Genomic DNA, 13,898 nt, shown 5'->3' on the forward strand with positions numbered 1-13,898 from the left:
ACTTTTTAGCCTAGCTAATAGAATTCATGAACTTCCCGGGTTCATCATGCATGCGTCACTATTCATCGGAAATACGGTGCCAACAAACAAATATTTTGACGATTTCCGAATTAGGAATGACCAATCAAAGGCTACTAACCCTAAGAGATGCGGCTTCATAGTCTGTAAACCAATAAACTAATGCGCTAATGAATTCGAAAGATAATTTGGTAAGATTCATTTGCCAAATGCAATGTATGAGAGTAATATTTTATTGCATTACAAATTCAGAAATGTAAAATTTCAGCTATTTGGAAAGCTGTTTCCATCAAAAGCTATTTTTTATTTGCATGCGTTTGAATATAGGCAGTAATACCAGGCAAATGTTTTTCTAATAAACCAGCTCATGTTTTTCTAATAATACCAGGCAAATGTTTTTCATAATCAAAACCTAGGACCACAGGAGCTATATTGGAACCTCCTAAACCGTCTGGCTCACCCACTGTGGCTAAGACGATAATAATATAGAACCTCAACAAACAATTTTTCCTGAAGGGTAAATCTCACAAATTCCCCTCTAATTTGGGCGTTTGTGAGATATCTCCTTAACTTTTAAAATATCACAGAACTCCCTCTTAGTTTTGGGTTCTAAATAGAAAACCTCTTTCGGTTTTTAACGTGTTTCTGAAAAAGACTCGAAACGCGCGCGTGAACCAATATTTTCACTAGCAAAAATATTTCTTGCATAACCTTTTTTTTTATATTTATATAAATACATCGTCCTTTATTAATAGAAAAGAATTAAAGTTTGCAGAATAGTCGTGAAAACTAAACAATAATTTTGGTTTCAGATATCATCATGAGGATTGCCCTCTACATCTGAGAGGAGCCCACCGTACGTACGTAGAGGAGCAAAAACTGAGAGTCGATGGTATCGTAGTTATGGCTTCTATACGATCACGCTCCTCTAGCACAGCAATATTGAGGAGGATTCATGGTACGTACTGATCGATCATAGAAGCCATCTAATATATATCGTCAGCTTTCATCAACGACGACTCTGTTTATACTTGTATATATATATTTTGCCGCCTCCTCCTTTTTTTTCAAGGAAAATTGCTTCTAGGCCCCAAATTTATATTTTAATATGCTCTAGCCCCTCATACTTTTTTAATGTTCTTTAGCCCCTCCTTTTTGAAAAAAATATGGCCAAGCCCCTCCATCATGATTCCAGCTCATTTCAGCACTTGATTAGACATGCCAGCTCATGATTAGACATATCAGCTGATTTAAATCCCGAATTTACCCTCCTCTTTCTTATGTCAGCGGATGTTAACTCTTTTATGTAACATGTTAACTCTTTTCGGTAACATGTTAACTCTTTTCTGTAAAATGTTAACTCTTTTCTGTAACATGTTAACTCTTTTCTGTAAAATGTTAACTTTTTTCTGTAACATGTTAACTCTTATAGATAACATGTTAATTCTTACAGCTAACATGTTAACTCTTACAGCTAACATGTTTGTTAGGAATCTTGACCCCAAGATTAGTTTGTTTTGATGACAACAAATATTATATGTTGTGTGTATTATGTGCTAACATTTGTTTTACAGTATCAGAGCTATATCAACAATTATATTCAAAGAGATACTCAAGACATAGATGAGTTCAAGGCAAAATGAAACAAAGAAGAAGATATACTTTATTGTCAAAATGTAATTTTATATTTTCTTTGCTTAGAAATTTGTAAAAGCCTTGATCACTCACACACATGCACACACATAGTGTTAGAACACACTAACACATGCTTAGTGTGTTGGTTAACAATAGAAATCCCCTATGTTAGCCATTAGAGTTTATAGATATTAAGTGAGTCTTAAAACATTTCATTTACACCCCTTAGAAATTAGAATCTGGAAAAACTCAAAAGACCAAAGTTGTAGGTCTCTTCAAGAGCTTTCCAACAAATCTTAAATCACCTCATTCCGATATCGGATGAGAAAGTTATAGTCAAAATACTAAACAGAAAAATTCCAGAATCTGAGTTTACAGTGTAGTCGACTACTATGCCTTGTAGTCGACTACTAAGCAATTTTCTGACTTCACAGAGTCTGTTTAGACTCAGTGTAGTCGACTACTATGACTTGTAGTCGACTACTATGACTTGTAGTCTGTTTAGACTCAGTGTAGTCGACTACTATGACTTGTAGTCGACTACAAAAGCAGTTTTTCCAGATTTCAGGTTTTAAATAAGTGACTGTTTATAGCCGTTTTGTGGACGTTAATTGGGTTTAAAATTATGTCATTTCAGAGGCTATAAATAGGTTTAAACATTAGAAAACAAGCACCAAGTTTTACACTTGCAAGATCAAACATTTTGTGCATATTCACTCTCTAATTTTCCAGATTTTCATGCTAAGTGTTTAGAAAAAGAGAGTTTCTGATATTGCCTTGGTTTCAATCATTCTTAGAGATTGTATAGACAATATTCAGAGAGTTAAAAGAATCCTAAGCCACTGCAGCACTTCACTACACATTCAAGGCTTATAGGATCAATTGTGTTCTTGCTTCAAAAAGGATTTCTCTCGGGTTTGAGAGGGTTGATCTCTTGGTTTAGAGATTGGGTGGCAATTGGCATGGTCTTGTCAATTGGTGTTGCAATTTGCATGGTCTTGCAAATTGGTCAGGTTTGCTTTTGATTTTGTAAGGTTTCAAAATCATAGTGGAAATCTCAAGCGGGATTTGCTTGGGGACTGGATGTACACCGGGTTGGTGGAACCAGTATAAAACTTTGTGTTTGTGATTGTGAATTTCTGAGATTGCCATTTTTCTTTGCAATTTATAATCTACTTTGCATATATTTTAAAAGAACACTATTCACCCCTCTTCTAGTGTTCTAGTGTATCTATTTCAGATCCTACATTTGGTATCAGAGCAAGGTGAAAGATGGCATCAACAAATACATCACAATTCAAAGAGGGATATTCCACACAGCGACCACCTCTATTCGATGGCACGAACTACAACTATTGGAAGTGCCGAATGAAGATTTACCTTCAATCAATTGGCTACGAACTTTGGAACGTCGTGGAAACAAAATATGAGAAGCCAACAACTCCTTTTGCAGAATGGACTACTTCTCAAAGAAATAATGCAAATTTGGATTCAAAAGCAATGAATGCATTATTTTGTGCACTTGACAAGAATGAGTTCAATAGGGTGTCAACGGCCACATCTGCATACGATATTTGGCATACACTTGAGGTAACTCATGAAGGTACAAATAAAGTTAAAGAATCTAAAATATCTGTTCTTGTGCACAGGTTTGAGTTATTCAAAATGAAAGAACAAAAAGAGGAATCCACTCACATGTGCTTCATGGCACAAGAAGATGAGGTATGCAATAATGAAGAATTATTAGATGCTTTCAATGAATTATATGAAACATTTTTGAGATTAAAGGCTTCACATAATTTTCTTAAAGGTGAAAATAAAAGATTACTTGAAGAAATTTCTGATTTTAATTCTTCTACTATTTCTAATTCTCAAGTAATTGAATTGAAAGAGGAAAATAAATCCTTGCTTAAAGAAAATCATATTTTGACTAATGAGAATGTTTATCTAAAATCAGAATGCAATGATTTAAAAATCCGCATTAATGTTTTAGATAAAGATATTTCTTCTATTAAATTAAAATATGATGATATATGTTTGAATGTTAGTAAATTCAATAAAAGTAAAGAGAATTTGAATAATTTGCTCTCATTTCAAAAATCTTCAAACAATCATTTTGGCATTGGATTTGTTCCTAAGTATTTTATAAAGAATGATTATGTTTTGAAGAATAATAATAAGAATATTCATGCTAAACAAAATAAGTATATATGGATTCCTAAGAATTTGAATATTCATGATAGGAATTATTATATTTCATCTTATATTTATGAAGTTTGCAATTCAAAGAATTACACTTATGTTAACAAATGGAAACCAAATTCCAAGTGGATTTGGATTCCTAAGGGCTAATCCTAATGATATAATATAAAAGGGTACCAAAGTGCTTGATATTTTTATTAAGGTACCCAAGAAAAGAAATTTTTAATTAGAATTATGTTTATTTCTTTTTGCTAATGACAAAGGGGGAGTTATATAGAAAATTTTAATTTTAAATTTTTTACTAATGCTTTGATGCAGGGGGAGTAAAAGATTTTATTTAATGATTTCATGCAGGGGGATTAAAATTTTTATATCTTAATAACATATATTTGTCATCATCAAAAAGGGGGAGAATGTTAGGAATCTTGACCCCAAGATTAGTTTGTTTTGATGATAACAAATATTATATGTTGTGTGTATTATGTGCTAACATTTGTTTTGCAGTATCAGAGCTATATCAACAATTATATTCAAAGAGATACTCAAGACATAGATGAGTTCAAGGCAAAATGAAGCAAAGAAGAAGATATACTTTATTGTCAAAATGTAATTTTATATTTTCTTTGCTTAGAAATTTGTACAAGCCTTGATCACTCACACACATGCACACACATAGTGTTAGAACACACTAACACATGCTTAGTGTGTTGGTTAACAATAGAAATCCCCTATGTTAGCCATTAGAGTTTATAGATATTAAGTGAGTCTTAAAACATTTCATTTACACCCCTTAGAAATTAGAATCTGGAAAAACTCAAAAGACCAAAGTTGTAGGTCTCTTCAAGAGCTTTCCAACAAATCTTAAATCACCTCATTCCGATATCGGATGAGAAAGTTATAGTCAAAATACTAAACAGAAAAATTCCAGAATCTGAGTTTACAGTGTAGTCGACTAATATGCCTTGTAGTCGACTACTGATCAATTTTCTGACTTCACAGAGTCTGTTTAGACTCAGTGTAGTCGACTACTATGACTTGTAGTCGACTACAGATGCAGTTTTTCCAGATTTCAGGTTTAAAATAAGTGACTGTTTATAGCCGTTTTGTGGACGTTAATTGGGTTTAAAATTATGTCATTTCAGAGGCTATAAATAGGTTTAAACATCAGAAAACAACAACCAAGTTTTGCACTTGCAAGATCAAACATTTTGTGCATATTCACTCTCTAATTTTCCAGATTTTCATGCTAAGTGTTTAGAAAAAGAGAGTTTCTGATATTGCCTTGGTTTCAATCATTCTTAGAGATTGTATAGACAATATTCAGAGAGTTAAAAGAATCCTAAGCCACTGCAGCACTTCACTACACATTCAAGGCTTATAGGATCAATTGTGTTCTTGCTTCAAAAAGGATTTCTCTCGGGTTTGAGAGGGTTGATCTCTTGGTTTAGAGATTGGGTGGCAATTGGCATGGTCTTGTCAATTGGTGTTGCAATTTGCATGGTCTTGCAAATTGGTCAGGTTTGCTTTTGATTTTGTAAGGTTTCAAAATCATAGTGGAAATCTCAAGCGGGATTTGCTTGGGGACTGGATGTACACCGGGTTGGTGGAACCAGTATAAAACTTTGTGTTTGTGATTGTGAATTTCTGAGATTGCCATTTTTCTTTGCAATTTATAATCTACTTTGCATATATTTTAAAAGAACACTATTCACCCCTCTTCTAGTGTTCTAGTGTATCTATTTCAGATCCTACAAAAACTAGGTTAGTTCTGACCCAATTTTTCTTAGACCAAAAAGAAGTCATAAAACCAGTTTAGTGGTAGATTAGGAGGGTGTTTGTCCACAATTAAATTAGGTTAGAGTAGAACTGGACCAGAGTTGAACCTGATACAGTTTTTGGGTAGTTGTCAAACACACCCTAAGATTGGTTTGGTCTTTTATATGCAACTACATTTATTGGTGAGCAAATTCAATGGTACTCACTATGTTCAATCGGTACTTGACTAGTGCACACAGGGGCGGAGTCAGGCATAAGGATGAGGGGTCCCATTGCCCCTTCATTGCAAAGTCTCGGTCTTGTGGGAATTGATTATCTATCTTAGAACAAGCTTCAATATGAGCCCATTATACCAGCGCCTCCTTCGCTACCGAACTTCGTTTTGTCGTTGCCTCGCTGTTGACGTTACTGACGACCTCTCTCGCTGACTGTGGCCGCAGCCGCTCCGACCAACGCTCAGATTAGACCCGCGTACCCACGCCGTCGACGTCGATTCGATCGACAAAACCCCGAGGCAAGATCCCGATATTCCTTTGACTTATCATCCAATTCTTAGATCCCGCCTGATTTAGTTAGCTGCTTGCAAGATCCTATTCTTGCTCAGTATAATTTTAGATTTATCATAAATTTATTATGCATACGAACTCATTACCCGAATAATTATTCGTTACAAATACGGAATTGTCGTGAACATATTGACTGAGAACCCATACGTATAGAACTGTTGTGAACGAAACGGACTAAGGAACAATAACGTATGACCATTCATATTGTAATACATATACTGTGATGACTTGCACGGATTTATTTGACGAATGATACTAAAAATAATATTTTGATAATAGATACTATAAAGATAAAATAAAATAAATTATTTTAGATTAGTTTATGATTTTTTTAGGATTTATTTGACAAAATAATCATTTTAAAATAATTATAATAAATTATTTGGTGAAAAATCATTTTAGAGTAATTATAATAAAACAATAGAATTTATTTGACAAAAGAATTATTTTAGAATAATTATAGTTTAAAAAGAATTTATTTTAGATTAAGTATCAATTTAGAATAATTTCAGTAATTCAAGAAAGTTTTATAAAAAAGAATTGTTTTAGAACATTTATAAATATTTTTAAAAGATTTACTTTAGAAAAGGGATTATTATGAATGATTTATGTTTCTTAATTTTAATTATGTGATATGTATGATATTGTTGATATATGATTAGTTGCAGTTATTACTCTTTGTTACGTTTGAGAACGCGTTAGAAATTCATGACTAGTGTGGTCTGGTGTGTCCTGTTTAAGACTTAGAAATCTGTGTGTATGTTGACCTTGATAAACAAAAGAGTTGGGATGGAGAAAGTCATGGTTCAATGTGATCGGATAAGACTGTTGATGTATCTTTCAGGCTCGCCCAGTGAACCGTTTCGCACTGGGGTTAGTTTGTTGTGCCAAGTGAACCGTTTCGCATTGGTCAGTGAAATCGTTTCGTTGTTGATTTATCTTCCAGACTCGCACCAGTTAGGTTTGTTTCGAACTGGGGTTGGTTTGATGGGCCACGGAGAAGGTTTGTTGCGTCACTTTGGTTCGTGAATGTGATATTCACCCAGGTCGGCTTGAGTTCGAACCAGGCGAATCGGTTTGCGTGGAGTCCTATTGGAAGCACGTAGGGGATTTGTTAACCAGATATCCGATAATATGAACTTTGACTCTGTGTGTGACGTGAACCAGTGACCTGTTATAGGATGGCTAGCTACATGACTCGTTTCTTGGATGAGTACGAGTTCTGTGAGATACAGACCAGATATGTTTTATTTTCATACCTAGATCGGGGTTAATATTTAATTATCATAATTCGAGACATATGGTATATACATGAGGGTTCCTTGTTTGGATTATTTCGCTCGACGTACTACGTCTCTCTTGTTGTAGATTTTTAAGTATTAATTCCATCTAGTATGATCTTGTTACTTGGTGATTAATCTGATCGCTAGTTGCATGATCGACTTGTTACTTGGTTGATTTTCTTGGATTTATTATGATTATTCTATTCTAGTAGTAAATTATATTTAGATTATTAGTATTTCAGTTGTATGTTTCTATTATTATTACCATTATTGCATTGGTCACACGACCGTTCTATTCTTCCTTTCGGGATCTTGCCGTGCGCCATGCACCTGACGTACACCTGTTTTCTCTGGTGTACGTCAGATTTAGAGGACGGACATGTTCAGTTTGGAGTCGTACAGGAGCCAGAGGATCCCCGCAGGAGTACTCTGTAGACCGAGCAGAAGAAGCCGAAGCCTCGTCATTTTCTTTTATCAGCATTAGTCCTTAGTTTACTTTTCTAGCATTCCTATTTCCGCCTGATCGTTGTATTTTATATTTTCCAGTATTTTATTCAGATAGCTAGTCTTGTATAAGGGCATGTTGACCCGAATATTATGTCTGGATGATCATTTCAGTTGTGATATGGATCTTTTGGTTCTGAGTTGTTTATTATATTCTCATTACTGTGATCGGGGACCTGTGCCTTCGTTTGTATTTCTTGACGCTTAGCGTATTAGATTGAGAAGACGGGGTTTAGCACTTATCTCTTCTCATTTAATACGTCGCGGGCTTGCTCGCGTCCTGATTCCCTGGTATTTTGGAAGCGGGCGTGACAGGTTTTTTTGGTGGCCCACGCAGGTCAAGGTTCCGGTCCGAGTTACCACTAGTGAGAATATAATGAATAATTTAGACGCATATCATATTTCATCCGTGAGACTATTCTCTTGTCCTTATTCTATATTCTTGATAGATTTCCTTTCGTCCCAATCTTATCATTCTTAGACTCCGGATCTTCCCACTGTTCCTGTTTCTTGTCTTCTCTTCTTATGGATATCGTTCTATATCTGCCTTGGTTTCTTATTTTAATTCCGAGGACGAAATTTGTTTTAAGGGGGGTACAATGTAATGACCGTAAAATTTTGATATTAGTTAAAATAATTTTTTGGTATTTTAAAATATTTAATTATGATTTTTAAAAGATATTTGTATTTTTCTCGATTTTTCTAGAATTTTCTATGATTTAAAGTCTAAGTTTTATATTTATTTAAATGGTTTTTATATTTATAAATTATTTAGTGCAATGAAAATTTTTGGAATTTATCTCGTTGGTTTACCGATACTATTACATATTATTTTAAATAATACCTCGTAATATTATTACTATTACATATTAATTCTTGGATTATATTGAATTATTAATTACGTATTATTTGTATAAATTATTGTATTATTACGTATCAGCTGTCGTAATAGCATAACTGGTACGTTTTTATCGTGTCGATAATTGTCACATAATTATTTGATTTTAAATGTAAGTAAATATATTTTTATTATTAATTATTTATTTTAATTGTACAATATGGGTATATTTCGACAGTTTCGTATCAACTGTTGTATTAGCTCAACATGTACGTTTTTATTTGTAGATAATTATTATGTAATTAGTTTAATTTTTAAGTACCCGAAATTAATTATTTTAATTATTTTCGGTTTAAATACCTGAAACTATTTGAAATACTCAACATTATTTTTGCACGCGCGACAAACCCCAACAACCCCGTTCTCTCCCTCTGCATTTTTTTTCAAAAACGACTGCTCCACGCGCATCATTCCTCAGTATTTTATTTTATTTTATTTATTTTTTATTATTTTTGTTCCCTATTTAAAAGCCCAGCTTCCCCATCTCTCCTCTTCGTACACCTCTCTCTCTCTCTCTCAAAACGAGCTCCACCAGCCCCCGACGAACGCCCGCAGCCCCCGACTTCGCCCGCCGCCGCGCCACCGGAGTTCGCCTCCGACCTCAGCCCGCCCCCTCGTCCTCCTCCCCCACACCCGAACACCCGACCCAGACCCCGCCACCAGGAGCTCGAGCTCCTCCGACCCGCCGGAGTTCGCCGCAGCCTGTCCAGTCCGCCGCCGCCTGCCTCCGACGAACCTGCACGGCGCCGACCCCGCGCCGCTCACCCTCGACGCCGCTCTGCCCTGACCCGCCGCCAGATCTGCTCCAGCCGCTGCTCCGCCCCCACCCGCTCGAAGCCATGGCCGCCTGCACCCATCTCCGCCGCTGACCACCCCACGCTGCCTGCATCTCCTCCCCGTAACCGCCAGCACCCCAGCCTGCCCCCATTTCCCTCCGACGCCTCCAGAACAGCCCAAGCCCCTCCCTCGTCATCGACAACTCGCTGTCAACCACCCCAGCGCCTCATTCGATACCAAACTCGCCGTTGTCGTTGCCTCGCTGTCGACGTTACTGACGACCTCTCTCGCTGACGGTGGCCCCAACCGCTCCGACCAACGCTCAGATTAGACCCGCGTACCCACGCCGTCGACGTCGATTCGATCGACAAAACCCCGAGGCAAGATCCCGATACTCCTTTGACTTATCATCCAATTCTTAGATCCGCCCTGATTTAGTTAGCTGCTTGCAAGATCCCTATTCTTGCTCAGTATAATTTTAGATTTATCATAAATTTATTATGCATACGAACTCGTTACCCGAATAATTATTCGTTACAAATACGGAATTGTCGTGAACATATTGGACTGAGAACCATAACGTATAGAACTGTTGTGAACGAAACGGACTAAGAACAATAACGTATGACCATTCATATTGTAATACATATACTGTGATGACTTGCACGGATTTATTTGATGAATGATACTAAAAATAATATTTTGATAATAGATACTGTAAAGATAAAATAAAATAAAATTATTTTAGATTAGTTTATGATTTTTTTAGGATTTATTTGACAAAATAATCATTTTAAAATAATTATAATAAATTATTTTGGTGAAAAATCATTTTAGAGTAATTATAATAAAACAATAGAATTTATTTGACAAAAGAATTATTTTAGAATAATTATAGTTTAAAAGAATTTATTTTAGATTAAGTATCAATTTAGAATAATTTCAGTAATTCAAGAAAGTTTTATAAAAAGAATTGTTTTAGAACATTTATAAATATTTTTAAAAGATTTACTTTAGAAAAGGGATTATTATGAATGATTTATGTTTCTTAATTTTAATTATGTGATATGCTATGATATTGTTGAATATGATTAGTTGCAGTTATTACTCTTTGTTACGTTTGAGAACCGTTAGAAATTCATGACTAGTGTGGTCTGGTGTGTCCTGTTTAAGACATAGAAATCTGTGTATGTTGACCTTGATAAACAAAAGAGTTGGGATGGAGAAAGTCATGGTTCATGTGATCGGATAAGACTGTTGATGTATCTTTCAGGCTCGCACCAGTGAACCGTTTCGCACTGGGGTTAGTTTGTTGTGCCAAGTGAACCGTTTCGCACTTGGTCAGTGAAATCGTTTCGTTGTTGATTTATCTTCCAGACTCGCACCAGTTAGGTTTGTTTCGAACTGGGGTTGGTTTGATGGGCCACGTTGAAGGTTTGTTGCGTCACTTTGGTTCGTAAATGTGATATTCACCCGGGTCGGCTTGAGTTCGAACCAGGCCGAATCGGTTTGCGTGGAGTCCTATTGGAAGCACGTAGGGGATTTGTTAACCAGATATCCGATAATATGAACTTTGACTCTGTGTGTGACGTGAACCAGTGACCTGTTATAGGATGGCTAGCTACATGACTCGTTTCTTGGATGAGTACGAGTTCTTGTGAGATACAGACCAGATATGTTTTATTTTCATACCTAGATCGGGGTTAATATTTAATTATCTATAATTCGAGACATATGGTATATACATGAGGGTTTCCTTGTTTGGATTATTTCGCTCGACGTACTACGTCTCTTGTTGTAAGTTGTGTTTCTTTTTATACATAGATCGGGATTAATATTTAATTATCTATAATTCGAGACATATGGTATATACATGAGGGTTTCCTTGTTTGGATTATTTCGCTCGACGTACTACGTCTCTTGTTGTAGATTTTTAAATATTAATTCCATCTAGTATGATCTTGTTACTTGGATGATTAATCTGATCGCTAGTTGCATGATCGACTTGTTACTTGGTTGATTTTCTTGGATTTATTATGATTATTCTATTCTAGTAGTAAATTATATTTAGATTATTAGTATTTCAGTTGTATGTTTCTATTGTTATTACCATTATTGCATTGGTCACACGACCGTTCTATTCTTCCTTTCGGGATCTTGCCGTGCGCCATGCACCTGACGTACACCTGTTTTCTCTGGTGTACGTCAGATTTAGAGGACGGACAGGTTCAGTTCGGAGTCGTACAGGAGCCAGAGGATCCCCCGCAGGAGTACTCTGTAGACCGAGCAGAAGAAGCCGAAGCCTAGTCATTTCTTTTATCAGCTGTTAGTCCTTAGTTTACTTTTCTAGCATTCCTATTTCCGCCTGATCGTTGCAGTCTTTTATTCATTCAGATAGTTTGTATAAGGGGCATGTTGACCCGAATATTATGTCTGGATGATCATTTCAGTTGTGATATGGATCTTTTGGTTCTGAGTTGTTTATTATATTCTCATTACTGTGATCGGGGACCTGTGCCTTCGTTTGTATTTCTTGACGCTTAGCGTATTAGATTGAGAAGACGGGGTTTAGCATTTATCTCTTCTCAGTTTAATATGTCGCGGGCTTGCTCGCGTCCTGATTCCCTGGTATTTTGGGAAGCGGGGCGTGACAGGTTTTTTTGGTGGCCCACGCAGGTCAAGGTTCCGGTCCCGAGTTACCACCAGTGAGAATATAATGAATAATTTAGACGCATATCATATTTCATCCGTGAGACTATTCTCTTGTCCTTATTCTATATTCTTGATAGATTTCCTTTCGTCCCAATCTTATCATTCTTAGACTCCGGATCTTCCCACTGTTCCTTGTTTCTTGTCTTCTCTTCTTATGGATATCGTTCTATATCTGTCCTTGGGTTCTTATTTTAATTCTGAGGACGGAATTTGTTTTAAGGGGGGTACAATGTAATGACCGTAAAATTTTGATATTAGTTAAAATAATTTTTTGGTATTTTAAAATATTTAATTATGATTTTTAAAAGAGTATTTGTATTTTTCTTGATTTTCTAGAATTTTCTATGATTTAAAGTCTAAGTTTTATATTTATTTAAATGATTTTTATATTTATAAATTAATTTAGTGCAATGAAAATTTCTGGGATTTATCCGTTGTGATTTATAAATTAATTTAGTGCAGTAAAAGTTTTTGGAATTTATCCGTTGGTTTACCGATACTATTACGTATTATTTTAAATAATACGTCGTAATATTATTACTATTACGTATTAATTCTTGTATTATATTGAATTATTAATTACGTATTATTTGTGTAAATTATTGTATTATTACGTATCAGCTGTCGTAATAGCATAACTGGTACGTTTTATCGTGTCGATAATTGTCACATAATTATTTGATTTTAAATGTAAGTAAATATATTTTTATTATTAATTATTTCCGTTTAATTGTACAATACGGGTATATTTTCGACAGTTTCATATCAACTGTTGTATTAGCTCAAAATGTACGTTTTTAATTATAAATAATTATTATATAATTAGTTTAATTTTTAAGTACCCGGAATTATTTATTTTAATTATTTTTGTTTAAATACCTGAAACTATTTCAAAATACTCCAACATTATTTTGCACCGCGACAAACCCCAACAACCCCGTTCTCTCCCTCTGCATTTTTTTCAAAAACGACTGCTCCACGCGCATCATTCCTCAGTATTTTATTTTATTTTATTTATTTTTTATTATTTTTGTTCCCTATTTAAAGCCCAGCTTCCCCATCTCTCTCTTCGTACACTCTCTCTCTCTCTCAAACGAGCTCCACCAGCCCCCGACGAACGCCCGCAGCCCCCGACTTCGCCCGTCCTCAGTATTTTATTTTATTTTATTTATTTTTTTATTATTTTTGTTCCCTATTTAAAGCCCAGCTTCCCCATCTCTCTCTTCGTACACACACACTCTCTCTCTCTCAAACGAGCTCCATTTGTTTAAATACCTGAAACTATTTGAAAATACTCCAACATTATTTTGCGCCCGTGACAAACCCCAACAACCCCGTTCTCTCCCTCCGCATTTTTTCAAAAATTACGGCTGCACGCGCACCTCATTCAATAATTTATTTTGTTTTTTTTCAATTTTTTATTCATTTTTTTCTTATTTAAACCCCAGCCAATCTCATCTCTCTCTCGTACTCTCACCTTCTCTCTCTTCTTTCTCTCTCTCTCTCTCTCGCTCGAGCTCGAGCTCC

At 35.4% G+C, this 13,898-nt stretch overlaps 1 protein-coding gene across 1 annotated transcript; it reads right to left on the bottom strand.

The window, feature by feature from the left end:
* LOC109832480 (protein FAM98B-like) lies at positions 9,484-9,855 on the bottom strand. Its single transcript, XM_020399834.1, has one exon. It carries the CDS (start codon positions 9,853-9,855, stop codon positions 9,484-9,486), a length of 372 nt encoding a protein of 123 aa, XP_020255423.1.

This window comes from Asparagus officinalis, chromosome 3, assembly GCF_001876935.1.
Source record: "Asparagus officinalis chromosome 3, Aspof.V1, whole genome shotgun sequence".
Lineage (NCBI taxonomy): Eukaryota > Viridiplantae > Streptophyta > Magnoliopsida > Asparagales > Asparagaceae > Asparagus > Asparagus officinalis.